The sequence below is a fragment of the Penicillium arizonense genome (assembly GCF_001773325.1).
Source record: "Penicillium arizonense strain CBS 141311 chromosome Unknown PENARI_contig022, whole genome shotgun sequence".
Taxonomy (NCBI): Eukaryota; Fungi; Ascomycota; class Eurotiomycetes; order Eurotiales; family Aspergillaceae; genus Penicillium; species Penicillium arizonense.
Window position 1 is genome coordinate 129,929 of NW_019173299.1, and position 27,791 is coordinate 157,719.

At 46.8% G+C, this 27,791-nt stretch overlaps 9 protein-coding genes across 9 annotated transcripts; 4 read left to right on the forward strand and 5 right to left on the reverse strand.

Moving 5' to 3' along the window:
• Positions 1–2,434: 2,434 nt before the first annotated feature.
• Positions 2,435–3,367, forward strand: PENARI_c022G11468 (dihydrodipicolinate synthase family protein; the record flags this gene model as incomplete). Its single annotated transcript, XM_022635457.1, has 1 exon — positions 2,435–3,367. One exon carries the CDS (start codon positions 2,435–2,437, stop codon positions 3,365–3,367), a length of 933 nt encoding a protein of 310 aa, XP_022484821.1.
• Positions 3,368–3,732: 365 nt separating this feature from the next.
• PENARI_c022G06089 (MFS transporter/fungal specific transcription factor domain-containing protein) lies at positions 3,733–8,038 on the forward strand (the record flags this gene model as incomplete). The annotated part of the gene is made up of 11 exons (XM_022635387.1): positions 3,733–3,828; positions 4,015–5,006; positions 5,056–5,384; positions 5,442–5,833; positions 6,122–6,334; positions 6,388–6,393; positions 6,461–6,524; positions 6,574–6,672; positions 6,729–6,801; positions 6,937–7,114; positions 7,166–8,038. The coding sequence occupies 11 exons, from the start codon at positions 3,733–3,735 to the stop codon at positions 8,036–8,038; spliced, it is 3,315 nt and encodes a 1,104-aa protein (XP_022484827.1).
• An 881-nt stretch (positions 8,039–8,919) lies between these two features.
• Positions 8,920–9,426, forward strand: PENARI_c022G06609 (uncharacterized protein; the record flags this gene model as incomplete). The annotated part of the gene is made up of 1 exon (XM_022635392.1): positions 8,920–9,426. One exon carries the CDS (start codon positions 8,920–8,922, stop codon positions 9,424–9,426), a length of 507 nt encoding a protein of 168 aa, XP_022484725.1.
• A 409-nt stretch (positions 9,427–9,835) lies between these two features.
• On the reverse strand, positions 9,836–10,066 carry PENARI_c022G09388 (uncharacterized protein; the record flags this gene model as incomplete). Its single annotated transcript, XM_022635428.1, has 2 exons — positions 9,836–9,926; positions 9,981–10,066. The coding sequence occupies 2 exons, from the start codon at positions 10,064–10,066 to the stop codon at positions 9,836–9,838; spliced, it is 177 nt and encodes a 58-aa protein (XP_022484751.1).
• Positions 10,067–10,643: 577 nt separating this feature from the next.
• PENARI_c022G03255 (flavin reductase family protein) lies at positions 10,644–11,711 on the reverse strand (the record flags this gene model as incomplete). Its single annotated transcript, XM_022635343.1, has 2 exons — positions 10,644–11,613; positions 11,671–11,711. The coding sequence occupies 2 exons, from the start codon at positions 11,709–11,711 to the stop codon at positions 10,644–10,646; spliced, it is 1,011 nt and encodes a 336-aa protein (XP_022484801.1).
• Positions 11,712–13,200: 1,489 nt separating this feature from the next.
• Positions 13,201–15,407, reverse strand: PENARI_c022G10431 (sulfatase family protein; the record flags this gene model as incomplete). Its single annotated transcript, XM_022635440.1, has 7 exons — positions 13,201–13,689; positions 13,747–14,216; positions 14,281–14,630; positions 14,683–14,789; positions 14,837–14,916; positions 14,973–15,058; positions 15,130–15,407. 7 exons carry the CDS (start codon positions 15,405–15,407, stop codon positions 13,201–13,203), a joined length of 1,860 nt encoding a protein of 619 aa, XP_022484687.1.
• A 1,608-nt stretch (positions 15,408–17,015) lies between these two features.
• Positions 17,016–19,500, forward strand: PENARI_c022G05212 (beta-glucosidase; the record flags this gene model as incomplete). The annotated part of the gene is made up of 3 exons (XM_022635373.1): positions 17,016–17,088; positions 17,154–17,490; positions 17,547–19,500. 3 exons carry the CDS (start codon positions 17,016–17,018, stop codon positions 19,498–19,500), a joined length of 2,364 nt encoding a protein of 787 aa, XP_022484762.1.
• Positions 19,501–20,496: 996 nt separating this feature from the next.
• On the reverse strand, positions 20,497–21,753 carry PENARI_c022G05283 (uncharacterized protein; the record flags this gene model as incomplete). The annotated part of the gene is made up of 3 exons (XM_022635375.1): positions 20,497–21,096; positions 21,156–21,611; positions 21,658–21,753. 3 exons carry the CDS (start codon positions 21,751–21,753, stop codon positions 20,497–20,499), a joined length of 1,152 nt encoding a protein of 383 aa, XP_022484840.1.
• Positions 21,754–22,419: 666 nt separating this feature from the next.
• PENARI_c022G12050 (RTA1 domain-containing protein) lies at positions 22,420–23,279 on the reverse strand (the record flags this gene model as incomplete). The annotated part of the gene is made up of 3 exons (XM_022635461.1): positions 22,420–22,425; positions 22,479–23,071; positions 23,129–23,279. 3 exons carry the CDS (start codon positions 23,277–23,279, stop codon positions 22,420–22,422), a joined length of 750 nt encoding a protein of 249 aa, XP_022484706.1.
• Positions 23,280–27,791: the final 4,512 nt, after the last annotated feature.

Sequence of the window (27,791 nt, forward strand, 5' to 3'; positions counted from 1 at the left end):
CCCCCTTTTCTCGTTCGTGGTCTTTTAGGGAGGACATAAAGAATTGGTGGTTCAGTTTACTTATTCATCAACACCCGTAGAGAAAGTTTCTCTGTACCAAAAGAGACTTCCCTAAGTGAAAGGATTGGGTGAGAAATGGCATCCATTACACCAAGTACTTGTCACGATTACGTGACATACCTAGACCTTAAGTTTCATATAGAGGATTGCAACTTATTCAATCTGATTACATCCTACTGTCTCCGATATTCAAATCATAATTCTCGTGATCAAATCTACCAAAACATGTCCTCTGACTGCATATCGTGTGCATGGCCCATCAGCAATGAGTACCCTTGCCTAGCAAGGTATCAAGCGAGTAAGATGTCAGCCAATGAGGGATGTATAGATGGTACAACTAATTGAACGCTCATAGTATACTTAACTCCAGACGGGGCCCAGTTGTCGGATGTCTCTGTAACTGAATTCGATTGGTCCGATGATATGTGGTACAATAGGCGCCGTAATGTTAAGACGTTTGGCCCTTGGTTCGTTATGTCTCAGAGCAAGCCAGCTAAGGCTGTCTTTGTTCATGAACATTGTTGGCCTCTCTTGACCAAGCATTTTGCAAATGAGGAGGTCAATTTAGATACCCTTTTCGAAGTCTGCAGGGATATACCCCACGAGCCAAATTCGATGTTCCACAGTGAGTTTCCTATTCCCACGAGTTTTGAAATATTGACAGTTACTTATTTATCACACACTGTAGATGACAAAACTTGCGCGGAATATCATCAGGGTCCATGGTATTTGAAACGACCTGTTATCCGGGGTATCGCAGACGCCACGAAAACCCTTTCGAAAATACAAGGCAGACCGACGAGCGCTAGCAGCAATGTGAGTATTGGGGCTGACTGTTTCACCTTGCTTCTGATGGAGATCCGATTTGAAATCGCGGATTATCTTTCTACTGTCGATTTCCTCCGCCTTCGGTCTGCATCCCGGGCGATGGCCCCTGTCTTTGAACTGCAATCATTCTGGAAGACGATATTCCGAATAAATAGCGACCGTGGCTTCCTATCCTGCCTAGCAGAAGGACCCCTAGACCACAAAAGAAAAAACTGGCGTGCAAAGTACCGCTCTACGGCAAGGATTGATCAACCATATCTTCACCTCTGGGCCCTGCGTCGACAGTGGAGACAAAACCGATGGTTAGAACAAAGGTGTTCAATGGTTAGGGGCTTTCAAACTAACTTTCAAATCAACTTGCTTGGTGAATTCGCCTGGAAGGGAGCGTCTGCTGAGATTCGCTGTGATCGACATCCCGGACAAGGGAAAGGGTGCAGCAAGTGCGGGAAAGAGCATATTTTGACTACGCAAGGCGTTGCATTGCAAGACCTTGCTGGCTTGGCCGTGTCTATTCTAGACGAAGGAACAAAGACTTATATCACTGGCTTTGATCTAATAAGTGCGGATGTGGAAACCCCGAACATCACGTTCGGGTATCGGCTCCCAGGAAGGCAAGTAACAATCAACCTCCACGGCCAGCAACTACGAGGATTCACAACCATGACGGGTGACGGTGGAATCCACGCGATACGTCCTATACTCAACACCAACATCGTTGCGAGTTGGATTGGCCAGCCTGAGGGAAACGATGCGTGCAACTCCACACAGATCAGTCTGGAGGATGATGTCAAAACTATGTTGGGAAAGTTCGATGTAAGTCACTTCCTTTCGCCAGTATACAGAAACAAAGCATAACCCGATGTTAGCAATGCAAGATGATCAGTCTGTCTATAGCATAGATGGTCTAGGCCCTTGAACAAGGGATAATAGTGAGCTCAACCTACACTATAGTCAATCGAGTTTCCGAAGTCTGCAATTACGCCAAATAAATGTCTTTCTGTTTAATCTCCTAGGTATCTCCTCGGCGAAGACTATTTACTAGCATCTCAGCTGTTATCATGGGTAGGTCGCATTGTTATTGAGACTCCCCAGCTTGCTTGTCCATCCCGACAAAATAGTCGGTACATCCTTCAGGAGACTGATCTGTGAGAGAGCCAGTATCAGAGGCATCTTCCATTTCAACCAATCGTGCATGACATCTGGGCACTGTAATGGGGCGTATAGGATCCGGGTTAAGGTCACAAGGACGCAATCCCCGTCATAACCTTGGAATGAGTGAAATCTATGTGACTAACCGGATGATAGGAGAGGCTTTCTCTAATCCGAGATCCAAAGTCAACAGAATCCGCCATATGTTGCGCGTGCCCCACATATTTCCGGAAATCCGGCGATTGACTCGGACTTCCTACGACCTTCTACTCGGGCCAAGACAACAAGACAAAGCTGTCGACAGAGATAAAAGAGGCCATTTTCGCGAAGATGCTGGACAAAATAACAACACAAAATCTTTCTCAATATTCACTTGCGCTTCGCTTTTATCGTCAATATGGTCGGATTTGATATGCGTGGTTTGACACCGGCTCCGGTCACCCCTTTCACTCCAAAGGGCGCAGTGGACTTTGAAGCCATCCAGCGTCTTGGCTCCTGGCTCGGTGGCATCAATGGAGTGAAGGGCCTTGTGGTGCTCGGTCATGCTGGCGAGGGCACTTTCCTCACCACCGAGGAGCAAATCTCAGTCATCAAAGCTTTCGTGAAGTCTGTTGATAACAGAGTCCCAATTATCGCCGGTATCACTAGCGAAGGCACCGAGGTTGCTGCTCTCGAGGCCAAGCGAGCTAAAGAAGCTGGCGCAGCTGCTGGACTGCTCTACCCGTCTCACGGCTGGCTGCGCTTCGGATACCAGCCCGGTGCTCCGCAAGATCGGTACCGCCGCGTGTATGAAGTCTCCGGCCTACCATTGATCCTATTTCAATACCCCGACAACACAAAGGCCACCTACAACTTGCAGACCATGCTGGATATTGCCGCCCAGCCCGGCTGCTTTGCCATGAAGAACGGCGTGCGTAATATGCGTCGATGGGACACAGAAATCCCCATTATCCGGGCTCAACGACCTGACCTGCAAATCCTCTCTTGTCACGACGAGTACCTTTTGCACACTTCATTTGACGTCGACGGTTTCCTGGTTGGCTACGGCAACATCGCTCCCGAGCCTCTCATCGAGCTTATTGAGGCTGGCAAGGCCAAGGACTATAAGAAGGCACGTGAAATACATGATCGGCTATTGCCTATCACCAAGAGTGTCTATCACCGTGGATCTCACATGGAGGGCACTGTCGCACTTAAACATGCTCTTGTTGCTCGGGGTATCCTGACTCACGCCACTGTTCGCCCCCCTCTTTTGCCCCTTGAGCCTGGTGCAGAGCAGGAGATTCACGCTGCAATCAATGCCGCGTCGCTCAGTAAAGTGGTCCTATGATGGAAGATTCAAGTGGACATCGGATATGCAATACCTTGATTGGGTGTACATAGTTGAAGCAAACCACAATATTTGTCAATAATATGCTTGTTTAAAGACTTGCGTTTTCTTCGAAATTGTACAAAGGAGACAGTGGACTAGTAGTTTGTACAGCTTATGATACCGCTAAACTAAATTCTACGCGACTATGTAGGCTGGACGCGAAGGTCGAGCCGTGACATAGTGGCGGCCCCGGATTCTCGGGTATTCTTGCCAGTCTCCCCCGCAATTCACCTTTCTCCACCTTTATTTGAATCCGACTTTTCCGTTCAGCCCACAGCTCTCTTTACTTTTCCATGCTATATGCCATGCAGATCACTCGGACCATGGCCTCTTTGTCTCCGAGGGTATCTCCAGCCAAACACTCCCTGGACACGACCAATGAAGAAGCGGACGATGAGAACCGTCGGAAAGATCCTAAGGTCAGCAGGGCTTGTGACGTCTGCAAAAGGAAAAAGATACGATGCGATGGCACGCTTCCATGCAACAATTGTGCCAAGAAAAAGATCAGTTGCGCATATGATGCGAAATATGGCCGAGGGCGGCCACCGACTCCACCACCTTCAGCCACGATCAATGAACACCAAGACAGGCTAAGAAGTGACCAGTCACATGAAACTTCCATCTGGCAACAACCAGCCTCTGTCTCTCATGAGGTCTCGGATTCACAAGTCGATTATCGCGCCTCGCCTGAAATCGAAATCGAGGGTCAATATTTTGACTCTACCTCAGGATTGAACTTTCTACACCGAGCGTGGAAAAAGCTGTTCCAGAAGGAAGGGTCCGCATCCTATGATTCAAATGACGCGGAGCGAAATCAACTCCTCGCATCGGCCGGAGACCGACCTTTTCACGTCGTAAATAGCGCGTTAGACGACTTCATTCCAGATACTCCAACGGCGAGAAAGCTGCTGCAGTTCTATTTCGAGACGTGCGTTGTAACATACCGCATGTTCCATCGACAGACTGTTGAAGGCTGGATGGAGGTGTTCTTGAAGGATTGCCAAGAACGACGGCCCATTGCTCGGTCGGTTGGTAATTCCAGAACTGCGATTCTCCTTACCATTATGGCCATCGCGACCCTGCGCCTCGAAAGGGTAAGGGTGAACGGGGAAATGTCAAAAGAGGATGAGTCACTTGTTTTGCAAAGAAGTGATCAGTTGTTTTGCGCTGGTATGAGATTGACCGATGCGGAGATGGGTTTCCCGCGTCTTGAATCAGCACAGGCACGACTGATTCAAGTTCTCTATCTTCTTCAGACATCTCGCATGAACAAAGGCTGGTATACATTCGGGAATGCATTCCATATTACTCTTTCGCTGGGCATGCATAGGAGACGGGATGAGAAGCGAGATTTCCCTTTTACGAGCAGGCGACAAAATTACATCACTTCAGAGTGCTATAAGCGCACCTTTTGGGCGGCGTATATCATTGACAGATATCTAAGTGTTGTATTTGGCCGGCCTCGACTTTACCAAGATGATGACATCGATCAGGATTTTCCAGATAATGTAAATGATGAGGACATGACACCACAGGGACCTTCTATATCAGATGACCCGGCCGACTGTTATATCGATGCTCTCATATTTCATGCCAAGTATATATCCCTGCCCTATGAAGACGTCACGCCGCTAATCCAATCATAGAATTGCACGAATAATTGGGAAGGTGTCACGAGAAGTATACTCAGTCAGCGACCTGTCCAACCAAGATCGCTTAGCAGCTGCCCATCGGTTGGGCCGCGAATTGCACGAATGGCGTGCAAGCCTGCCACCACACTTGGGGACTGTGAAACCATCAACATTGATGCCCAGTTTCCGCCGCCAGGCTATTGCCTTGCAGCTCGCATATTCCCATGCCCTCATACACGCCAATCGACCCTTCCTTTTGAGTGAGGCAGCATCAGAGAATGTCACCGAATGCATCTTTGCCACTAAAGCAAGTTTCGAAATTATAAACAGAATGGCGGGAGATAGTACGCTGTTTCATTCCTTTTGGTGGACTCACTATGTAATCTTCTGCGCATTGGCAGTGGTTTATGTTTGGGAGATTCAACGAGCGACACGATCCACTGATGAAATTGACGATCAGTCTCTTGGCAAGATCTTTGATCTCGCAGAGAAATGCCGTGGTCATCTCAAGCGAGCGTCCACTGGTCTATCGCAAAATCAACGATACAGTGTCATACTAGACGAATTGAGATCTGAGGCACAAAGATGTCGATTTATGACTGAAAATCCGCCGAATCCACGCCAAGGTGGTCTTCATGGCGGCGAAGCCAGCACCAATGCAGATATTGGCTTTCCATTCTTGCAGAATTCGGATATGTTCGGGTCTGATCCAGAAGCTATGCTTCACGGTGGCATCATTCCAAATATGCCGGACAGCTTTCTGTTCAGTGATTGGCAGACTCTTGACTCATCGGTATGTATAGCGTGTAATCGCGCTCTCACGAGACAAGGCTGACCCTTGTCCGAAGGCTTTCCTCCCATTTCCTGATCCGAATTCCGTTTCCCCAACATATTTCCCCGCAGTTCCATGAGATCAAGCAGCGGATGACCGCCCCACTTTTTAAGCTCATTGCTAGAATTGGATTTCACGGAAAAGCGGACTCTGGACGGCAAGAATCCGGGGTTGCCAAGGCTCAACTAGCGCACCCCAATTTCCGTTCTCTAGGTGTTTTTTCCTATACTAACTCGGGGCGTTCCCAAGGAATCTCTGCTTGACTGGGAATCTATAAGATGGTCTCAAATCCTGCTGTCGATATCACTCTCATCTCTTATTTCATCTAAATCCTTCAACATGACGGACAAAGACGCTGCAGTCATGCACCTGGAGCACCAACCGGGCCAGGGAATAAATGCCGACGATGCAGAATTCCTGTTGAACTTTTCAAATGAAGCTAAGAAGCAAGTTCTCAGAAAAGTGAGTTCAATTACGCGCAGCATATAGAAGGTTTACTGACAGAGTGCGTATAGGTTGATGTGTGTATTACTCCGATCTCGCTTCATTGACTAAATTACCAAAAATGATGACTGAGTCTCAATCTAGATGAGGCTTGTCCCCATGTTTGTTCTCTTGTACTTGATGGCATATATCGACAAGACAAACATTGGTATGTCCAATTGCACACCCGAGTAGCCGCACCTTCTTAATTTCAGCAGGAAATGCAAAGATCGAGGGCCTTCTTCCAAGTCTACACATGGATGGAATACAGTACAACATTGCCTTGTCCATTTTTTTCGTACCTTATGTCCTTGCTGGTACGTAAGACTCGCCTGCGCGAAACCTATTAATATCCGCTGACTTGGTTGAAGAGGTGCCGAGCAATATAATCTTGAACCGACTCAAGAGACCGTCGCGCTATTTGGGATTTCTGATCTTCAGCTGGGGTGTGATCATGCTATGTACAGGCTTTGTTCAAAACTTTGCCGGTCTAGTCGTGATTCGTTTCCTATTGGGCCTATTTGAGTAATGCCTCCAAAGCACATTAGAGAGTTATTCTTTTAATGCTGACATCTATCCAGAGCAGGCTTTCTTCCCGGCGCCGTGCTTGTGATTTCGAAATGGTATCTTCCGAATGAGACACAGACCCGCATCGCTATTCTTTACACATCTGCGGCTTCTGGGGGCGCCTTCTCAGGTCTTCTGGCATTTGCGATCGCCAAAATGGATGGTATGGCCGGCTACGAAGGCTGGCGCTGGGTTTGTTTATTTCTTCACCTTCTTGATTTCGACGAATAACATCCATTCCAGATATTCATCATAGAGGGCGCTGCAACCATTGCCATGGCCGTCGCTTGCTATTTGCTCCTTCTAGACTCACCATCGTTATCTCCAGGCTGGCTTACTCCAGACGAGATTCGATTCCTTGAAGTACGTCAAATAGCCTCTAACAGCCACGGTGGTCACCACGAGGGCTTCAACAAACGGATCATCTTCAGCGTCCTAGGCGATTGGAAAATGTACCTTCTCATCCTCGCCAACTGGTCCAATGCCGTACCCAACTATGCACTCAAGTTCAGCATGCCTGATATTATCCAGTCCATGGGGTACAAATCAGCCAACGCCCAGCTCCTGACCATCCCTCCGTACACCGTCGGTGCTTTGTCGGCTTACGGGTTCTCAGTGTTCGCTGATCGCTTCTCGTGGAGAATGCCTTTCATCGTGGCACCCCAGTTGTCACTCATCGTTGCATTCGCAATATTATTCTCCAAGGCTGCTGACATCGAGAATAACATAGCACTCTGCTATTTTGGCATTTGTCTCGCCTGCTTCGGGATGTATCCTATTCTTCCCGGTGTCAACGCTTGGAATGTCTGCAACATTCCAAATCCTCATAAGCGCGCCGTGGCCATTGGTTACCTCATTTGTGTTGGTAATGCAGGTGGAATTATTGGGAGTTACATCTACAAAGCTGATGAGAAGCCGCGATACCCCACTGGCTATGGCACTTCACTTGCGTTCGCTGCTGCCGGGATTATGGCTTGTTTAACATTGGAATTCTGCCTCTGGAGCTCGAACAAAACGAACGATCGGATGTCTACTTCTGAGATTGAGGAGAGGTATACTCAAGATCAGCTCCGTAATATGGAGGAGAAGAGTCCTCTCTTTAAGTATACCTTATGAGATACTACCGTTATTCTGAATCTATTCACAATGGGCAACCCAACATTTCTCTGCATCTTTTGTATTTTATAAGTAGGGAGCTTGTATAGGAATAACACTACCCATGAAACAAGTGCCGGATGCCCGGGCTAGTTTCGGTCTCATTTGCAATGAAGTAATGAAGTCATATTCCTCATCTAGATACATACGGCGCTTTTCTCAAGCCAAAGAATGATTTTAGGATGATATTGCCTGATAGTCGATCAAACGATAATCAAAGCCAGGAACTTGATAAGATACTGGAAAGCTGCCAAGGGTGTTCATAGAACTCTCTCCAATGAGGCAACATTTTGATGGTGTTGGTTACATGAGAACCTATAGAATAAGGTGTATGGGAGGATAGCGCGACAGAGCTCGTAGCTAACCAAAACGAGCAATAGTAGATGCTCACAAGTAAATGTCGAGCGTATGTTGAGCACAATTTTTGATGAGATCCCATCTGGCAAAAGAGATGGGTCAGCTGTTTCAAATATCACGAGTGTATCCCTCTCTATGACCCGAACAGATATTCGACAAGAGCCAGAAAGTGTTAGAAATTACTCCCAGGATCTCTTTCAGCATATTGGTTTCATCAAAACCACAATTTCAACTGCTGTTCACCAGGAAGCTGTTGGGGACATCTACTGCGAACTTCAAAACAGTTTAAATACTAAAACTTTCCCTGCTCTGTCAGACATCACAGCATCGCTTACGAGGCTCACTCTTATAGCCACATCGGGGTCAGACCGATTTGAGAACCGTGACAAGGTCGAACACAAAGAACCAATGTCTTCATACAAAATCCACTTTCTCCAAAGGAAAACTTGGCAGTAAGAAAGAAAACGCCTAGTCGAATGGCCAGGATGCTATATACAGTCTCTCACAAACGTGATGATTTGAACAAAGCTATTGCAGCTCACAACTTAACCGATGTGCAACGACTGGCCGATGTAGAAGCAGATAAATGTAAAGGGACGAAACTTAGCAATTCTCAGACAACTAATGGTCTGCTTCGAGGGGTTCTCCTAAGCGGTACTGGCAGCCTTCAGCATGGCTGCAAAGAAAGAGCACTGGGGCATGGCTCGGGCTCTTTTGGGGCACAAGTCGACGACATCAAAACAAACGCTATGCTATATACTGCATCTATTGGGGATCATTTGTCCATTCCAAATTTCCTGGAATTCAACCTAGATGTGAATACACATTGGCAGGGAACGACAGCACTTATTTGCGCTGCAAAGCTTGGTCATGTGAGGTATGTCGCGGTTCTCTTGGAGAACGGGCCAAATGTCAACGTGGATAGCGGCGACTACGATTTCGGCACAGCACTGAAGGCCGCAATAAGTGATTATGAAGACACTTTCGATTAAAACAAATTGAAGACAGTGGAACTTGTTAACCTAGCATCTAAATGGAGTTGTCTGTATCAATCCCTATATTTAGGAAGGCGGGGAATGTTTCTAGTCATGCTTGGAGGGGGAGATGGTTATTCAATGGAGTGGCTGTCTGACAGCAGGCACATACTATACCCGGATTCATCAGTTGACCGTTTGATTGTTGTGCTGGGATTTATTTAAGCCACTTACTGGATAAATTTGGACCTTTTCAAGATCCCAAACCCCACTCTTAGCGTAGATGTCATTGTTGATAATTTCTCGAACTTCGGCAGCACTCCCACCCGTGTATACGACCACACTTCCCAAGAACTGTGCGTCTTTTCCCTCCTGTGGATGTTCTGCGAAAATTGCCCCTGTATAGCGACCGAGCCAATGGGTGAATTCATGAACCAATACCATAAATTTCGTTAAACTGACCTCCATCAACAAGCTTGCCTCGGGCAATCAACGGCTGTATGCCTTCATAGTGGCCACTTATGAACGACAGTTAGCGTCATGCGCACTTCAAATATATACTTCACACCTACGCTTTGACTTTCTTTCTCAACTCAAGAACATTGGGCCGATCAGGCATGATGCAAAGGAATTCCTTCTTCTTGCCTGCCGTCGCCATTGTTCTTGAGAGCACACCCCGTGCTGGCTGTGGAGAGCGAAAAACAGATGCAGTGGCGCGAAACACAATGTGATTCAGAAGCATTGCGAGAGGTAATAATAATAGCTGACCAATGTCGGGCTTTTCCCAGGCAATATATATGCAGCTGTGATCTCCGCGTTGCCGGTGTGCGGTGAACAATGTCGGAGCGAGCTCCCGATATCGATAATAATTGGGCCACACGTCATCATTCAATGGCGGACTAACGACGTATGATATAGCGTCTAGTAGCCCCTCACGTAGGAGTAGCCGAAAAACACATTTTGTGAAACATACAACCGCGAGTAAGATTGTCAAACATGAAAACGAATAGTTAATCCGGCAGGGAGTAAGCAAGGGAACTGCATTGTCTACTGGTCTTGAATTAGGAGGGCTTATAAATACGGAGGTCTAGGTTCACCATTGAATTCACACTATCTTACGATATTGGAAACTGCGAGGGCCAAGCTATACAAGATTTCCGAGTTCCTGTACGTTATGCGTAACTAAGATCTAATACATTGCGGGGAAGTTGATATACAGCAAGGGAAACGCAGGTTTATTTATTTGGATTGGCTGCATCCAATTTTGCCAGCAACTCGTTCTTGAGGACTTCGCCATCCCACTTGCTTCGTGGTCGCTCGAAGGTTGACGTAACACGGCCATAGGAGACACCGCCAAGTTGTCCAATTGGTCGCAGCTTGTCTAGGTCGATATGGCTGTAATCCGCATCAGCGGTGCCCTCCTTAACCCAGAAACGAGTGGCCTTGATGAGGACAGTAGCAGCAAGGCTCATTCCAGGTGCTTGATGATCTGTGAATTCTTTAATGTCGATCACCTTGCCTTCAATGTTAAAGACCGACTCCTTCACCCGCGAAGGCTTCACGGTTGTCGACGGCGCCTCGTGAAGACCCGAGACCTCCCACTCTGATACACCATATGGTGCATCAATAGCAGTGGCGTTAACTGCTTCGATCATATTCTCAGAGACAGTGTTAATGACACATTCCCTAGTCTCTTTCAAGTTGCGGTATGTATCCTTGACACGTCCGGGACGCGATGAGAATCCCACAATGAACATTGGTGGATCATGATCGATGACTTGGAAGTAGCTAAAGGGCGAAAGGTTCTTCTGTCCTTCGGAATTGATAGTGCTCAGAAAGCCGACCGGTCGAGGTGCGATGCCCGAGACCAGCAGGCGATAGTTGTTAATCATTGGCCGATCTGGCGCATAGGGATCAATTTCATGATGTTTTTGAACGAGACTCGCCCCATTATCGGGTACGCCCTCCCCATACTTCCAGTTGGGATAAGGCGACTTGGTGACTTCAATAAGCTTGGCTTGGTCGAAATCCGGGCGTTTGGCTTCTGTCTCTGCAAAATTGCCAACGTCTTGGACGATCTTGTAGTTTTTCTGAGCTACCGCAGTGTCGCCTTCAGGAGCGGTGGCAGCAGACGTAGAAGAGCTCATTCGGAAAGGTTTTAATGATTGGGTTTGAACCCGGTATTCTCGAATAAGATTGTGAGATCTGCGACAAAGATTAGCATAAGTGACGATTTGGAGGAAGGGAAATTGGGCTGCCTACTGCCTGAATGGAAGACGCCCGATAGTCTTCACGTAAATCATCATGCATGAGAGGCTGAGTTATAGCTGTCTGCTTGGGGAGTTTTGACATCGCCTCTACGCGAAACGCGCTGGAAAATAAGAGATAAATATCGATCCCGTCGGATGTGCCTCCCGACTATCGGAAGCCGCCTCCGAGTAGTGGAGTCACTAGTGTATTAAGCCGCACCATCGGAAATAATCCCCGAAGTGTCTATGTGAAGAACTGTGAAGAACAAAGTTGATTTCCAATCAACAAGAAAAGGTACTAATAATATGGATGTGCTAGTCCCTAGAAATAGGGCTTAGCCTTTGGAAGTGTTAAAGGAGCTTCCTATATAGTTCGAAGACTAAGAACAGAAGAATCTATTATAGGAAGAGATTGCCCAAAATTTCCACCGAAAATATAAGCAAAACGAACTTTCTATTCTATTAAGACCAAACTATATTATCTAATAGGGAAAAGCCCTTTTAAGAAGCGCGGTAAAAAGTCTTCGTATAAAGACCCGTGTTTTAACACCTCGCTTTTCCCTACCGCTTTCTCAGCCCTCTAAATCAGTGGTTTCACTTAACAATTGATCTCGAGGTAAAACATCGAGGTTTATGCATTACGTCTAGCCCCGGACCTGCTTCCCTATTTTACTTCCTAAGGATGCGAGGATGGGAACCTTTACCCTCTTCATGGTATTCAGCCAAATGACCCTGAATCAGGAACCAGCGACCCACATGCAGTACTTGAGCAGGTTTCTGCGAATCAAGTGTTACGGGGCCTGTGCCACTCCTAGGAGCACCTAGTTCGAGGAAGCCCTCAGGTTATAGAGTTACTTAAAAACCATCCAGCGTTCTCAGATCTAGCGCCTAAAGTCAGCCATAGAATGAGAATTCCATCAATGTCCTCGCCGCAACTTCAGGGACAGTTGATTCTTACTTGCCTCGAAGCTCCCCTTTAGAATCTCCTCGGATATCAGACATCAAATATTCGAAGCATCAAACAATCTCTCGCTGACTTACCTGGTGGTCCCTGGATCAAACTGACCCTTTGCGACATCCGGCTAAGAGGTTGCTGAGCTGTGAGGTATCCAAGGACACTGGAGTTTTTTTTTGCAGTATGCCCTGGATAGTTTTTATTGAACCCTTACGCTACCCGTTTAGGACAGACTCTAATGCCGGATCCATTCTGCGCTTTGAACCTGGAGGTTCTCACAGTCACTCCGTTTGATTAGGCTATAACCTAAATCGAGGAACAAAGTGCTAAAGTTCAATGTTTATAGTATCTCTACGTATTACTCGCTTTTAAAGAAAGGGCTCAGGGATAGAATCGGAAAACTAAATAGTGGTCCGACGGCGATTCTCGCTATCGGCCCGACTCCTCTGTATCCTCGGATCAAGGACGAAGTATAGAAGAAACCAAGACCGAGTTTCATCTATTTGACATATATTATACGGAAGATACCCATTCATTCCCCCAAGATCACATCATCACATGTACCATTGCATCCGACATTCGACTAAATTATGAGGGGTTGTTGATCTCACGATCTGTGAGTACTCTAGCAGCCTTTACCAGGGTTTCATATGTCGCCTGGCGTTGTTCCCAGCCTCCAGCAAGTGGGGAATTTTCGGCAATCGTTTCGATGGGGTCCGCCGTTGCATAAGCGAAGTTATCGGTACTGTTTCGGTACTCCAAACCAAGCTCAAATTGAGCACTTGGTGGGAAAAAGGGACCCTCGTTAGCTGCGAACTGGTAATTCATGCATTCATCGATAGTGACAAGCGGGAATGCCTCATAGAAGGCATCATAGTGAGGATCCAGAGCATCATGCAAAGTCTCAACCCTTTTACCATGGCGAGGAGACGGAGGCTGAATGATGCTCCAAGGGTCACGGCAGGTTGATTTGGTGCAGGATTTGGTGACCATCAGCAACGCGTTTAACCTGGACTTGACTCGTCGAGTGTGCGGATCAGTCAAGTTGGCGAGATTTTTCAACTCATAAGGGTCATCCTGGTTTGTATAGCTTAGCCATAAGTAGAATAACATGTCCTCCGCAAAGAGACTTACAGTCGTGTTATACAGCTCTGTATCATTGGTACACCATCTGGAGTACATCCACGAACTCTTCTCCCCAACAACCCGCATCGTCTTGTAGTCATTGTCGAGGTAGACTCCAGGGAAGTAAACACCATAGTCGCCGGAAGACCACGTTGGAATCTCAGTGTATGCCGAGCCCCAGTATTCGACATTGATAGCTTCCTTTTTTTTAGCTAGTGCTGGAGTATTTGGATGCTTCCATGCCGTCAAAAGGCTGGCACCATCAAAGAAAGGTGGATGTAGCTCAGGAGCGAGTCCAGCAATCTCAAGAAAAGTAGGTGCAAAGTCAGTAACTGTACTAGGAGTCCGTGAGATAACGCCTTGAGGGACTCCAGGACCCCTAACGACTAAAGGAATATTAGAGTCCTCAAGGTAGGGAAGAGACTTTCCCGAATGACGATGTGTTCCGAGATGATAACCCTGGTCAGTGGAGTATATTACTGCGGGTTGTCAGTAAGAGGGTAGAATATGTTGAAACCATAGAAGAGCCACCGCTTGGCTTACTGTATGTGTTATCTATGATGCCCCTCTTCTCAAGCATTTCCACAACATCGTCAACAATGTCGTCGACACCCCTTAGGGATTCCAGTCGACGCTGATAAAGTAGATCGATCTCATCAATTTGTGTTGAGTTCAGTGGCGCTAAATCACGAAGCCAACTCGGCTTGCCCTTTTGGTACTTTTGAGGAGGATTGAAGTTGGGTGTTCGTGGGACGGTTGTGTCATTAAAGAGCCCATAATAGCGCGCAGGTGGAGCAGGCGGGTCGTAGAGGTTCTGAACATGCGGTGCGGTTGGGGATATCATCAGGAAGAAAGGGTTCTCCTCATCGATGAGCAATCTTAGCCGCTCAAGTCTATGCTTCCAGGTCAGCGTTCGCATATACCACCCTTAACTCCGAGGCATACGCCTTGATGCGAATGACGTCTGTTTGTTGAAAGCCACTGTAGTGCTTTGGTCTTGCTCCGTTCTCGGACATGACCACGGTATTGTGGGTATTTATGTAGGGCTCGAGCTGTTTACACGTCAGACGGGACATTAACCATACGCTCCAATACTCACGAGGACGTCAATGTGCCGCCAGCCGAGAGGACCAGGGGAGTAATTCAAGAGGGAGTTGCCATTGAAAAGCTTTCCGATATCTGTAAAGTCTGTCAATATCGCAGTAATAGGAGACAATTTAACAGGGATTCCTTACACTCAGCATTGTAGTCAGCCTTGGAAAGCCAGTGGGGTAGATAGTTTTCGTTCTCTGCCGAAGCCACAAACTTGGGATATCCGCCGCTGAAATCGGCACTCAATTAGTTGAAAATCTCTCGCCATCTAAAATGGCCTGGAGGGGAGGAGATACGAACCCAGGCGCTCTGATAGCCGTGTTGTTCGTATTGTGCGCAGCTTGACCACGCATCAACGATACTCGGCTAGGACAACAAACAGCAACTGTAGAATAGTGGTTGGTGAAGGTGGTGCCCTTTGCAGCCAAATGTCTCTGCACAGCTCTCTGAGTCTCCAAGGAGCCGTGTCGAAGATCTTGATCATCGGTGAAGATGAAGACAATGTTTGGTCTGGTCTTGGCGGCTTTTATGCTAGCGCAAATACCTAGAATGAGTGTGACTGTCGCCGAGAACTTCATCATAAAATGTTAGCCAAGTCAAACCTAATATGCAGTGGAACAGATCGACAGAGGGAGACCAAGTTGCTCTTAAGGACTGCAAAACTGAGCCATGGCCTGATATTAACAATTTGTTACTGCGTCATTACGCGCGTAAGCGAGGTATGGCATAATCTCAGTGCTTATTACGCTACAAACTCTAAGTTGTACTGGTATTAGCGCAAGTCAGCTATGTGTGTAGGAGGTACTAGTAAAAATTAGGCCCTTCCTACCCACCCACGTGTGGGTTATGGTGAGCTCTGAACATTAGTCGACTGCCAGGTCTCAAAGACGCTGGGTACACACAATGCAACACAACGACCGAAGAAAGAGAGTCTCAGCCAGTTATTCCGATATGACGTCTGACTGGTCAGTGGATCAGCACCGCAAGCATCAATGGAGGATGAGACTTGTTATGAAAATGCGGTCTGATCTCGCTTTCATGACACATTAGGTGGCGTTGAATGAGGGGAAAACTACAGGGAAAGGTTGGAGGTGCACCCCACGCATTCGCTGTATTGATTGCATTTACTGCAAAGAAACTGATTCATTTGTACAGGGTTTCACGGGCTTTGGCATTTGGATTTACATGTATTGGGCTGGTTCTTCCTCTCGTTGAGGACCAGCCTCTGAGTTTGTACTGGAGCATGATCAGGCGTAAGGATAATGAGTTCTTGCTTCAACTGGAAGGAAGCGCCTGCATCGCCATGACGATACTAGTTAGGCTTTAACAGGTTAATGGGACTTTAGTTGATTAATTAAACATATTTCGACCAACAGAATTCCCATGCGAGCCGCGATTTCCAAGACACATAGTAAATACGATAAAATACAACTTCATTTAGATTATACTATTGGTAGATAGGTGTTGAGAAGAACTTTTAGTAGTATGTATCAATTTTGAAGAGATCAGAAAGTTACACCACTATGGTATCGAGAATTACTTCGGTACTCTCCAAAAATATATTGCTCTCAATCACTAAATCTCCAAGTTGCTGTCTCAACCCCTAAAGAGGTTAGCTATAATTTAAAAAGCATCAGACTAAGGAAAAATTCATGTAGACCACTGTTGAGATATCGCGTTGTATTTTATCGCATCTACTATGTGTTTTGGAGATGGCGGCTCGCTTGGGGTGGCGGCGCGCATAGGAAATACGCTAGTAGAATCTTCTAACCGGAAACCTAGAGTGAAGTGTGTCTAGACTGCAAGTTAAGTCAACCGGCTAAACGAAGACGAACACGGATACGTTCCAGGACGTATTCGAGTTCGTCTTCGTGTTCGTTCATCATCGCACTTCATTTTGATCTCGCTTCGTAGCCCCAGATTTGTCCCGTCCCTGTCGTTTCCCCGCTTGCAATTCTCTTGTGCCTGCATTGCGATTCTTTGGCTAATGTGGGGAGGCGAATGTGGGGAAGCGAACATTGAACTGGCTAGCTGGTTGGAAAAGTAAGCTTGGTAGCCCCCTGGACAGCAAGGAATATGGGGCCCAGCGAGCACGATTGGCGGACAACTATAAAGTCTTATATCTGCACTTATAACCAACCTTCATCACCTAAAGGAACGGAACGTCCTAACCCAGCTTTGCCGGCATGCTCTACGTGATTTCACTTTTACTTTTCCTCAGCCACGCGCTGGCGAATCCCTTTAGTGGGCAGGTAACCGGTATGTACAATACCCGCCGATTCCATGAACTGCGATGCTTCAGCCTCGTTGACTATTTCTTGTAGCGCGAGATGCAAACCAATTTCGCACTTGGGTCACTGCTGAGGCAATGGCCAGTGAGTTCGTATCTCGGCTGAACCTGACCGAGAAATCCGCCATGATCACGGGCAAACTGTCTCTAGGTGTGGGTGGCTGTATTGGAAATCTTCTCCCCATCGATCGAGTCGGCTATTCAGGATTGTGCATGCAGGATGGCCCCAATGGCGTTGGTCTCGCCGACCTCACCAGCGTCTTCCCTTCCGGAGTGACCATGGGTGCGAGCTGGGACAAGAAGCTCATCTACCAACGAGGAGTCGCTATAGGCAAAGAATTTAGGTCCAAAGGTATCCATGTGGCCCTAGGGTATGTACAAGCATAGGTCTCCCTTACAAATCAAAACGTCTGACTGATAGCTACAGACCCTCGGCAGGACCACTTGGCAGACATGGTCTTGGGGGGAGAAACTGGGAAGGTTTCTCAATCGACCCGTATCTTTCGGGCATTGCTATAGCAGCCTCCATCGAGGGCATACAGACCCAAGGTGTTCAGACCTGTGCCAAGCACATCGTGGGCAATGAACAAGAGACTCAACGCAGCTTCACAATTTCTCAGAACGGCACGAGAATTGAGGCCATCTCTTCAAACATAGACGATCGAACAATGCACGAGCTATATATGTGGCCGTTTGCCAACGCCATCAAAGCTGGAGTCGTGAGCGCTATGTGCAGCTATAATCGTTTGAACCAGACATACACTTGTGAAAGTTCGGCTGTACTCAAAAACCTGTTGAGAGAGGAGCTTGGGTTTCAGGGCTACATTATGTCTGATTGGTTTGCAACTCACTCCGGTGCTAAATCGATCAATGCTGGTCTGGATCTCAACATGCCTGGTGCGTACAACGCGGAGACAATCGCCACTGGGGAGAGTTACTGGGGAGGCAACATCACGACCATGGTGCAAGCGGGGTCTGTCTCAGAAGAGCGCATTGATGAGATGGTCCGTCGCATCATGACCCCCTACTTCTACTTTGGCCAAGACCGAGAGAGCTACCCCACGGTAGATCCGTCCCTAGCGTATAGCTTTGCGGCCTGGTCAAACGTACTTGACTACCTCCCTACACCAATCCCCAAGAGTCGCGACGTTCGCGGAAACCATCATCAGCTCATCCGTAAGATCGGCGCGGAAGCAAGTGTTCTTTTGAAGAACGTCAATTCGACTCTTCCACTCAAGGCCCCTCTTAACATTGGAGTTTTTGGCAATGATGCGGCCAGTTCCAGCGATGGATTGACTTTTATTAAGCATTTTGAGATCGGGACGCTTGATATTGGTGCTGGCGCCGGAACAGTGCGTCACACGTATCTCGTCTCCCCCCTGGAAGCTATCCAGGCCCGTGCCAAGAAGTTTGGAGGCCGGGTCCAGTACATTCTTCACAACGCCATTACTGCCGCTGGGGACTTTTCAAGCTTGTTCCCTATCCCGGATGTCTGCTTAGTCTTCCTTAACACATTTGCGGCCGAGAATATGGACAGGCAGACATATGAAGCTGACTGGAATTCTACCCTTGTGGTTGAGAACGTAGCGAGCATGTGCCCTAACACCATTGTCGTCACACACTCTGCTGGCATCAACTCTATGCCTTGGGCCAATAACGTGAATGTCACAGCTATTATAGCGGCCCATCTTCCCGGCCAGGAGTCAGGCAATTCTATTGTTGACGTTCTATGGGGCGACGTCAATCCATCAGGGAGACTGCCATACTCTATTGCCAAGAACCCCAAGGATTATGATATCCCAATTGTGAATCTGACAGAAAGTCAGGTCACATCCCCAACAGCTTGGCAAGATGACTTTGTGGAGGGCCAAATGATCGACTATCGGAAATTGGACTCTGCTGGCATCGAGCCTCTGTTTGAATTCGGCTTTGGTTTAAGTTATACGACATTTGGGATGAAATCAAACCTTAAGGTTAAGCAGCTGAACTCTCATCTTACATCTAAGCCCGATCCTTCGCACGAAGTCCAACCGGGCGGCAATCCTGATCTTTGGGAGCCAATTTTGCGAGTTACCACAACCGTCACCAATACTGGATCCAAGGAGGGTGCGACTGTGCCTCAGCTATATGTATCCATGCCGCAAGGATCGACACCTGAAGGGACCCCATTACAGGTCCTAAGAGGGTTCGAAAAAGTTTTCCTAAAACCGGGGAAGTCACAAGATGTTACGTTCGAACTGCTTAGGCGTGATGTCAGCTACTGGGACACGAGCTTCCAGTCGTGGGTCATACCAAAGGGCAGATTCTCTTTGGGGGCTGGATTCAGTTCCAGAGATATTGTGGCAAAGGCAGATCTGGAGCTAAATCTGGTAGATGGTTGAGTGAGGCTTTATGGCAGTTTCTTAAACGAAGGCAATTCAATATGCTGTCAAATGCGCCGTGGTTACGCTGAAGATCTCAGTGCTACTGTACAGGTAAGCGCACAATTCCTTTCGACCAAATATACTAGACAGGTTCTATCATTCCTTATATAACAATAAAGAGTGGTCTAACAAAAAAAAGTTTGGAGAACGCGAGGATTCATAGCCAGACACGAAAGTTGCAAAACGTGAAGAGCTTGTGGTAACGGCTAGTTTACTGTCATAGCATACATTCAAGCCCAGGAAGGTACATATCATATTTACTTGCAAGGACATATAGTTACGGTAGCCCGCGTGTCCTTTGGGCTACGAACAAATATTACTTTTGCGTAATTTCGTTCCCCAGCCAGATATTGCTCATCTAGTTTGAAATGGGAAAGGAAGGAAACGTACATGTAAAACAAAGTGGCGAAAATTTAGGAAAGTATTCCCTGTCACAGCAGAATTTTGATGGAAAATGAGATTGAGAGCAACAAAGAATGGTGAACGCCTCGCCATTCTGTAGTCACTGCGCCCTACATGCAGCCTGTACGGCAGCGTATTTTCGGAACTTCATCATCATAGCCACCTTTTGAAGATTCCATTCCTTATAAACTGGAGGTTATTCAAATGTAAAAGAACGTGCATCACTTGAATGTGGGTACAGACAGATTGTATAAATATTGGAGAAAGTGGTTCAGGCTTACTTTAAATTTTTCTAACAACGTAAGAGACAGCTCTAACACATCAGCTTGATTTCAAATATATTCTAGGACAGAGGACAAAACAGGTTTCCAGAATTTATAACACGGTCTCTAGGGACCGGTCCGCAATTCTTATTGTAATATTGTATCTGCGGGTCCCGGGGTGCGGAAAAGCATTTCTGAAGTAGTCTGATGGGCTCCCAGGACGGTGGTTTTATTTCCTAAGCGGTCCGAAAGTCCCTGAAACCCGAGTCTTCTTTTCAAATGTACTCAGCTAGAACAAGATCCCATAGATAAACTCTTCATAGTGACCGCGTCCCTTGTAGACTTGCTGCCCTTCAATCCCACCCGTCACGGAGCCCAGTGCACGAGCGTAAACAATCTGATCGTGTACAATTTGCTCCTTGGTTAAGTTTGCAACCAGAACTTGCCCGCCCCCAAGATCAAAGCGAGCAGTGAAGCCGGCTGCCTTCGAGATACCAAAGGAGGGCGGGTAAGTTGTATTGGCACCCCACTGACGAACCTTTACAGCATTTTTGGCGCAGCTGGCCAGGGCAACGTCACCATGCTTTGCGACGTACGCATAGGTGTGTTCGGTGCTGTTGTAGTCGAGGAGATCATACCAGACCAGTGAAAAGGGTCCCAATTGGGCATGTCCCCAATCCCAGTACTTTGGACTGGTAATCACCGATTTATCGCCCCAATTCTTATCATGGTATCCAACGCCGTCAGTAAGGCTAAATTTGGTGCCATTAATGTCCAGATTGACGATAGCTTGGGCGTCTGGAACAGCGTTTGACCAATGCAAATGGGGCAAAAGGAGCGTATTCATGCCTTCGACGTTCATGTTGCAAGGGTAGTGAGCGGGAGCGCGCTGTGTGAATCTATGTAAGAACCTTGTCTAAAAATATGCAAGGGGGAATATCCACTTACCGACTTCAAGACAAAAGTTCCTTTAATGCCGATACTTGGAGAATCAAGTATGATTTCATACGTGACATTAGGCTTGTTCAGATTGGTTCCACTGAAACTAGCACCAGCGCCTTTCCAGTCGCCAGAAACACCTTCTTCGTCGTTCTTCAGAACAGCACCCTTAGAGGCTAATGCCTGAGCAAAGAATTCGGTACCATTATCGTAAGTACCGGAAATCTGAACTGCCAGGGGATTTGGATTTTCGGCGAAATCCCCCGTATTGAAGAAAACGATGTTTATAGCCGCACCAGTTGTTTTTGAGAAGGCATCAAAGTACCAGAAGTCAAAAGATGTTCGGTTGGCCGCGGTTCTCATCTTGAACCCATCGAGATTTCCTGGCACTGACAGGCCTTCAACCCTCACACTGCCATTGTGGTACGCAGGCGGAATGTAAACACGATCGGCCAACGCCAACGCCTGTGTAAGGAACAGTGCAGAGACTGTTGCTGCTTTGAGTATCCACATCAGAGTAAAGTGACTGGAATTGGAGAATTTTGCGGAAGGATTTCGCAAAGACAAGTAAAGGACGAATGTATGTGAATGAGCGTCGGGGGTACATTGTGGCCTTTATAGCTAGCGGGCGTGGGAAATATTGCTTGGCAGTGAATAGGGGAAGGAAAAACATAGTATATTCTTGTTGGCTGATTAAACCCCAACGGTCTCCATTCTGTAACTACTATCAAGGCACTATACAATCTACCTGGTTTTTATGCGCCCCTTCCGTGCTACACGGGTGCAGGGATCGGCACTCAAAGTGGATTTGGACCCACAGTCAAATACGACTACGTCCACCATCCGATTGGCTGATAATGCCAACAAAGATGTCCTCGGATGTTGCCCAAATCAACCTAGCATTCGAAGCCCATGCAAGCAAAATTATATTACACGTGCCAAAGTGCTAGAAATGTGGATGGCCCCGCACATTTTGGTAGGTGAAATTTGGCTTTCAGGCTTGTAAGCAATGTGACGTTAAGGGAGCGGGAAACTGGCTGAGAATGTTTAAATTCACTTCGTGTAGGCTTGTATTATTCTGAAGGCAATAGCTGGCCAAGTGTTTTCTAAGTGTTTTCTATCATAGAATGTAAACCTGGATAGATTAGATTCACATGAAAGCACACCCTGACTTACTCTTTCAATATCTTGGTATGGTGAAGGGAAGAAAGACCTCATTTAGATATCGTTTGCATATAAATTTTATTCCATCCGGTATCACAACCTCCCAGTTTTAAGTCTAAGCTACCGCAACTCCGTTCCCACCCCATTATAACCCCTCGAACCAAGTACCTTCCCGGGGTGGTAGAAATGAAAGACAGCCTGAACCGCAAACATTGGGATCGTGTCAAAAACGTACATAAATGCCTCGTGCTTCATCAGGTACCCATCATTCCCTTGGCAGAATTCGATAATGCGATAAAGACACCGAACGATGATCAAACCCGAGACAGCAAATAAAATATAGAGCAAAGTTCCATACGGCAAGCCACGCAGCGCCGTCTTGGTCTGCTGAACCCGCCGCCCAAATATAATCGAGATCGTGAGGAATGCCCCAAAGAAGACAAGTTGGATAAAAAGGCCGGCGATGGTAATGATCTGTCCCATGCGCGCCATAGAGGAGATCGCCATCATACCGCCACCGGAGGCCTGTGTCAGGAATGCAAGGACATCTCCAATCACAAAAATCTTGGTCACTTTTAGCGGCGACACAATGGATAGTTTCGGGTCTCCGGCGTAGATCACGATACGTCCATATATCATATATATAGTAGCGGCGTAAAGAGAGGGTGGGAGTAAGATGCAGACATTTTGTCCGATATAGGGGGCCAAGGCGGTCGTGTCCCCGGCCGAAGCGGCACGAAGTATATAGCCCAAAGTCATCACTATACCCATCAGGTTAGCTAGTAGGATCGACACTGTGTATACAACTGCCAACTCACTTATTGCCCCAATGGTGAATGTTGTGAAAAAGTAGCACTTCATCTTTACCAGTTGAAAGACGTGGTAGCCAGCACTGATTCCGTAGCAGATGATCGCAATGACCGCTCCCACCTTGGTGGGGCTGTAGTCATAAAAAGACCAGTCTCCCATGATGAACGTGGATAGTATTTGCTGTCTCTGAAAAGGAATGAGAAAGAATGAGGCTAAGCGAGTGAAAGACAGAGGCTTGATAAACAAAACGAATGACGTGAAAAGGTTCTGGAACCGTTGAAGAAAAAGAGTCCGAGAGAAGGTCTCTATTATGTAGGATTTTATGCCTCTTTTAGCTTGGAATGAGCTTTTTTTAACTCGGCTTCTTGCCGCTTCTGGTTCTCAAACTCGTTTTGGTGGCGAACTAATTAAACCCCACCGAAGGAGAGGAAATGTCTATATCCCATACCCATCCATGATGTATTACGCATTGGCCAATCAAAAAGCTCACGTACTCGTACCTTCAGCGCGTCTGGTGGGGCGATGATTCACTTCTGCCCTCTGGCCAACAGCATAAACAACAGCATGAACAACGACTAACGTATTTCCCTACCGAGCTGGCCACCCACCAAGCATAGTACCATTGAATTGCAAAAATAAGCACCACAACGCCATGTAATTAAAAATGAAGCTATTCACACCTCCCTGGGCACCTATTTCTCTTATGTCCAGGCGTTTTACAAATACTGCATCACTGTGGCCTCCTCTTGTTGGCCTGATTCGGAGTCGGTGATGAACCGCCATCGCCACCTAGTTTCGTCGGCTATTCCTAGACCTGATACTATCTCTATAGCCTCCAAAACTAATATGCCACCTTCGTGAGCTATTCCCTTGCTCGTACGCTTCTTCTTTTAGGTAGTTCTCGTATTAGCGGCGCGTAATTCCTGGTTTTCCTACCGTAAAATGGCGGCGCCGTGTACAGCTAAACAGGCACCTTTCACAGTCTGCTTAAACGCTTTATCCGCGCGCGATAGGTTCTCTTGTAACAATTTCTTAATAGAAGAAGCCTGCAGGCGAACGTTCTTTATAGTACGCGGCGTCTTTAGCGTGAAATTGAGGCTTAAATCGCTGCCACGGATGATGCTCTTATCTCTCGATGGAGAAGACTGCATATCTCCTAGGGCATTTGTGATACCTCAGGCCACTAATGTACTACTGTCACTGGTTCCACCACTACAGTAGGGAACTTTTGGGGTGGCCAGCTCGGTAGTGAAATACGTTATTTATTTTTGGGGAAAAGTCCATAAGAATAGGACTACTGGCAATCTATGTGATAGATAATTGCTCTCAAGATCGACGCACTCCTGAAGGTAAGTATAGACTGGTGGGCGAAGCAAGCCCCTAACTTCCTTTTACATTCTTTAACGTAATTCACCACCGAGCGGCCATTAACACCGAGTGGCTACCCCTAATACCCCATGGTTAACGCGATATTTTCCATCTTTATATCTTAACAACAGCAGCCTTTTTCGCTTTCATTTTCGAAGGACTATCGATTCAACGTAAGATAATGCTTCATATTGAATTTCAGGTAACTTAAATCATGATTTAGTCGTGGTACACTAAAGTACGCTGTAATTTTCAGGATTATAACAAATATATATCTACGTTAGTCCCTGTTAAGGTGAAATACACTTAACTTCTTAAATTTGTAATAATTTGTATTTAAATTAAAAACTAGTCTTTACTATTAATATAGCTCTTATTGTTGAGATATAAAATTGTAAACTATGGCGTTAAATATGGGGTATTAAGGGTGGCCGCTTGGTGGTGAATTACGTTACTCTGCACTTTACTTCGAAGGCAGAAGACAAGACACCATCAGAAATCCGACACCCCCGGGCCTACCCCATTTACTGGACTGAAACAAACATTCTCCTGTCAATTCTTATCAAGTCAAACTCGTTTTGTCCATGTGAACAGCCATTCTAACCACACCCTTAGAGATGGATCCAGGCATTCATATACCTCACTCAGCAAGCTCTTGGCCCATCCTCCAATCCAATATTTCGGTTCTCCGTACTCCAAAAGAACGCATGAGTGAGCAAAAATCACTAGAGCGTAAGGATCCTTCTTTGCCAACAGATTCAAAAACCCATCGGTAATTTGGCACATCCATGCAAAAAAACCCACTTCCACCATCTTCGACCACTTGACGAGTTCCTGAATAGCCTCTAAATACAAAGAAAGCCTCTCATTTTCAATGCCTGCTGATTGTATATGTCCCGCAAACTGGTTCAAGCAGGTCTCAATATTTTCTACACCTCCTTGACCAGATTCGCAATGTAGAAGAGGACTCAACACTCCGGAATCCAGATCATGCCAGGAGGATTCTATAATTGTTCGCACGCCTCGCACGTGTACGGTCCAGTGCGCCAGGGCCCCGTCGGCGGCGTAGAGAACATTTTTAACGTTATTGGAAGCGCCAAGCTCGAAGATAAATCCAAGAGCAGCACAGGCGTATAGTGCATGGCAGTTGGAAGGAGAAATCGCTGAAAGGCCTACGGACGAGGACCGTAGTGCTGCTTCATATTGTTGGTGTGCATATGGAAGATAATGCGTATTAGATGTTGTGCGACAGAGATGTAGGGCGGATACGGCGAACATCATCCGCAAGAGGAATGTGTTTGAGAATGCTAGCTCGGGAGCTTGTTGTTGCCATACAGATTGTAGCTCAGCTTGGGCGGATAGGGTGCGGTAGGTCGATGTGGTGAAATGATGGAGAAGCTTGAAATCCGTTGTGTCAATGTCATCCGGTAGCGGTTGCAGACTTGAACATGATTGAAATGATATTGCAGGAGATGGCGCGGCTTCACCTCTATTTTGGATGAATGTTTGACATGGGACTGGTGAGCTAGACTTCCGAACGCATGGTGCTGGAGGCTCGCTAAAATCGCATTTGATTCTATGCTGAAGACATTTCATGCATATGGGCTTTCCCTCATCACACTGTTGAAATAATTCAGTAATGGTCTTTTAAGAGACAAATGGCATGGGAAGCGGGCACAATGAACACAGTCCTGTTGCATGATAGGTAGGAAATGGTACACGCTCTCGAAGTTTTGTGCTTTACCTTTATCCTACGCTTCTTACAGCTCACACATCCATTTCTGGATTTTTTGTGCGACCGTCGACCTAAGGGCATTCTGACTGGTAAGAAGCTGCAGAATAAGTTCACAGCCGGATGAGGACCGCGAGTCCTTTGGAACAAGACAGTGGATGATGTTCGGTGAATGAAGTAAATGGGAAGAAATTTGCCTCATGGTCTGTAATGAGATGTGTTTTACTTAAAATTTCTTGCCATGAACAAACCTGGTAAATTAGCCTTCAAAAGGATCCACGTGATTTAGTCGCGAGTTTAAAACAGAATCCAATGCCAAAACTCACGTGTTGGAGCACCTAAATAGTCCCCTTTCTTGTCCGTTTGACCGTGTTCATGACCCCGGCCCTTTTGAACCAGCGGTTTGAGCACGGCTTGATCTCTTTCTTGGTTTCGACCCAAAATTCAAGCGATTTTTTTCCACTTTTCTGTCACGTGATCTATATCACCTCATACCAGACCCTGGTCAGGGGTAGGGCTTAGTCAGCAATACCATGGCCGGGCTCGGTTTGGAAAACTCAACCAAGACTCAAATGGGTATGTCGAAGCGAAAGGAGCGACATTGCAAGGCGCGGGGATGCCGCCCGAAACTGGAGCGGATAATCCCACGGCTCGGCTCGTCACGGCCGCGCAGTTCGGAGAAGACTAAGGACCGTTAGTGAAAGTAATGGGAGAAAGAGAAGACCCCTCATCCTACAAAGCGATTGTTTAAGGCACCAGACAAAAATTCCACACGTTTAGGTGAATATCCGTCGAAGCCGTATGCAGCGAGCATGACACAGCTGCGCTCGATACATATTTCTTTAGAACATGCCGGGAGAACTCTCATTCTACTTGCGAATGACTCCAACTCTTAAAAAGAATACTGGTCCTTCTCAGGACTGTACATTGAAGCGTACTAGCCGAGAGGAAATTTCCAGTGTGTAGAGCTGTTTCAGAGCACCTCCATTTTGTTTTATATGTCTCTTGTGTGGCGTGCTTATTATTTCTTACCGCTCAAACCCAGTCCCAATGCACATACAAGATATTACCCCGCCTTCTAGGTTATTACGAAGATTACAAGCATGCCTTACAGTCCTTCGAGAGCTTGAACCACAAGATTGAGCTCGCTTGCTCTCACGTGCAGACTTGTATGGCACAAAGAGTAAAGAGTACAGAAGAGTAGCTAGGTCTTGCTTCAAACACAAGTCTATGTTCAGCTCGGATAGTTATGTTACCGAAGAGTACTTACCTCTTACATCAATCGCCAATGGTTCTATTTCTGTTGTTTTCACTCCGAAAAAAGAATTTAGTTGTTTTATGCTAAAGGACAGAACTTTATATTGCCCCACATGATGCAATAAGGTTACGAGTACGTGCGCTTTCTTATTGGTCACTGTATCGTATGCCGAGGTATGGTAAATAGTCATTTTTTTCCCTTCTGTGGGGTTAATTGATTCGCCACGGGAACGGTTATTGAAACCCGAGTCGGATCAAACGTGGGCACATGAACAGTTATTACAAGCTGGTAGAGCAAGGGACTCACGTAAAAT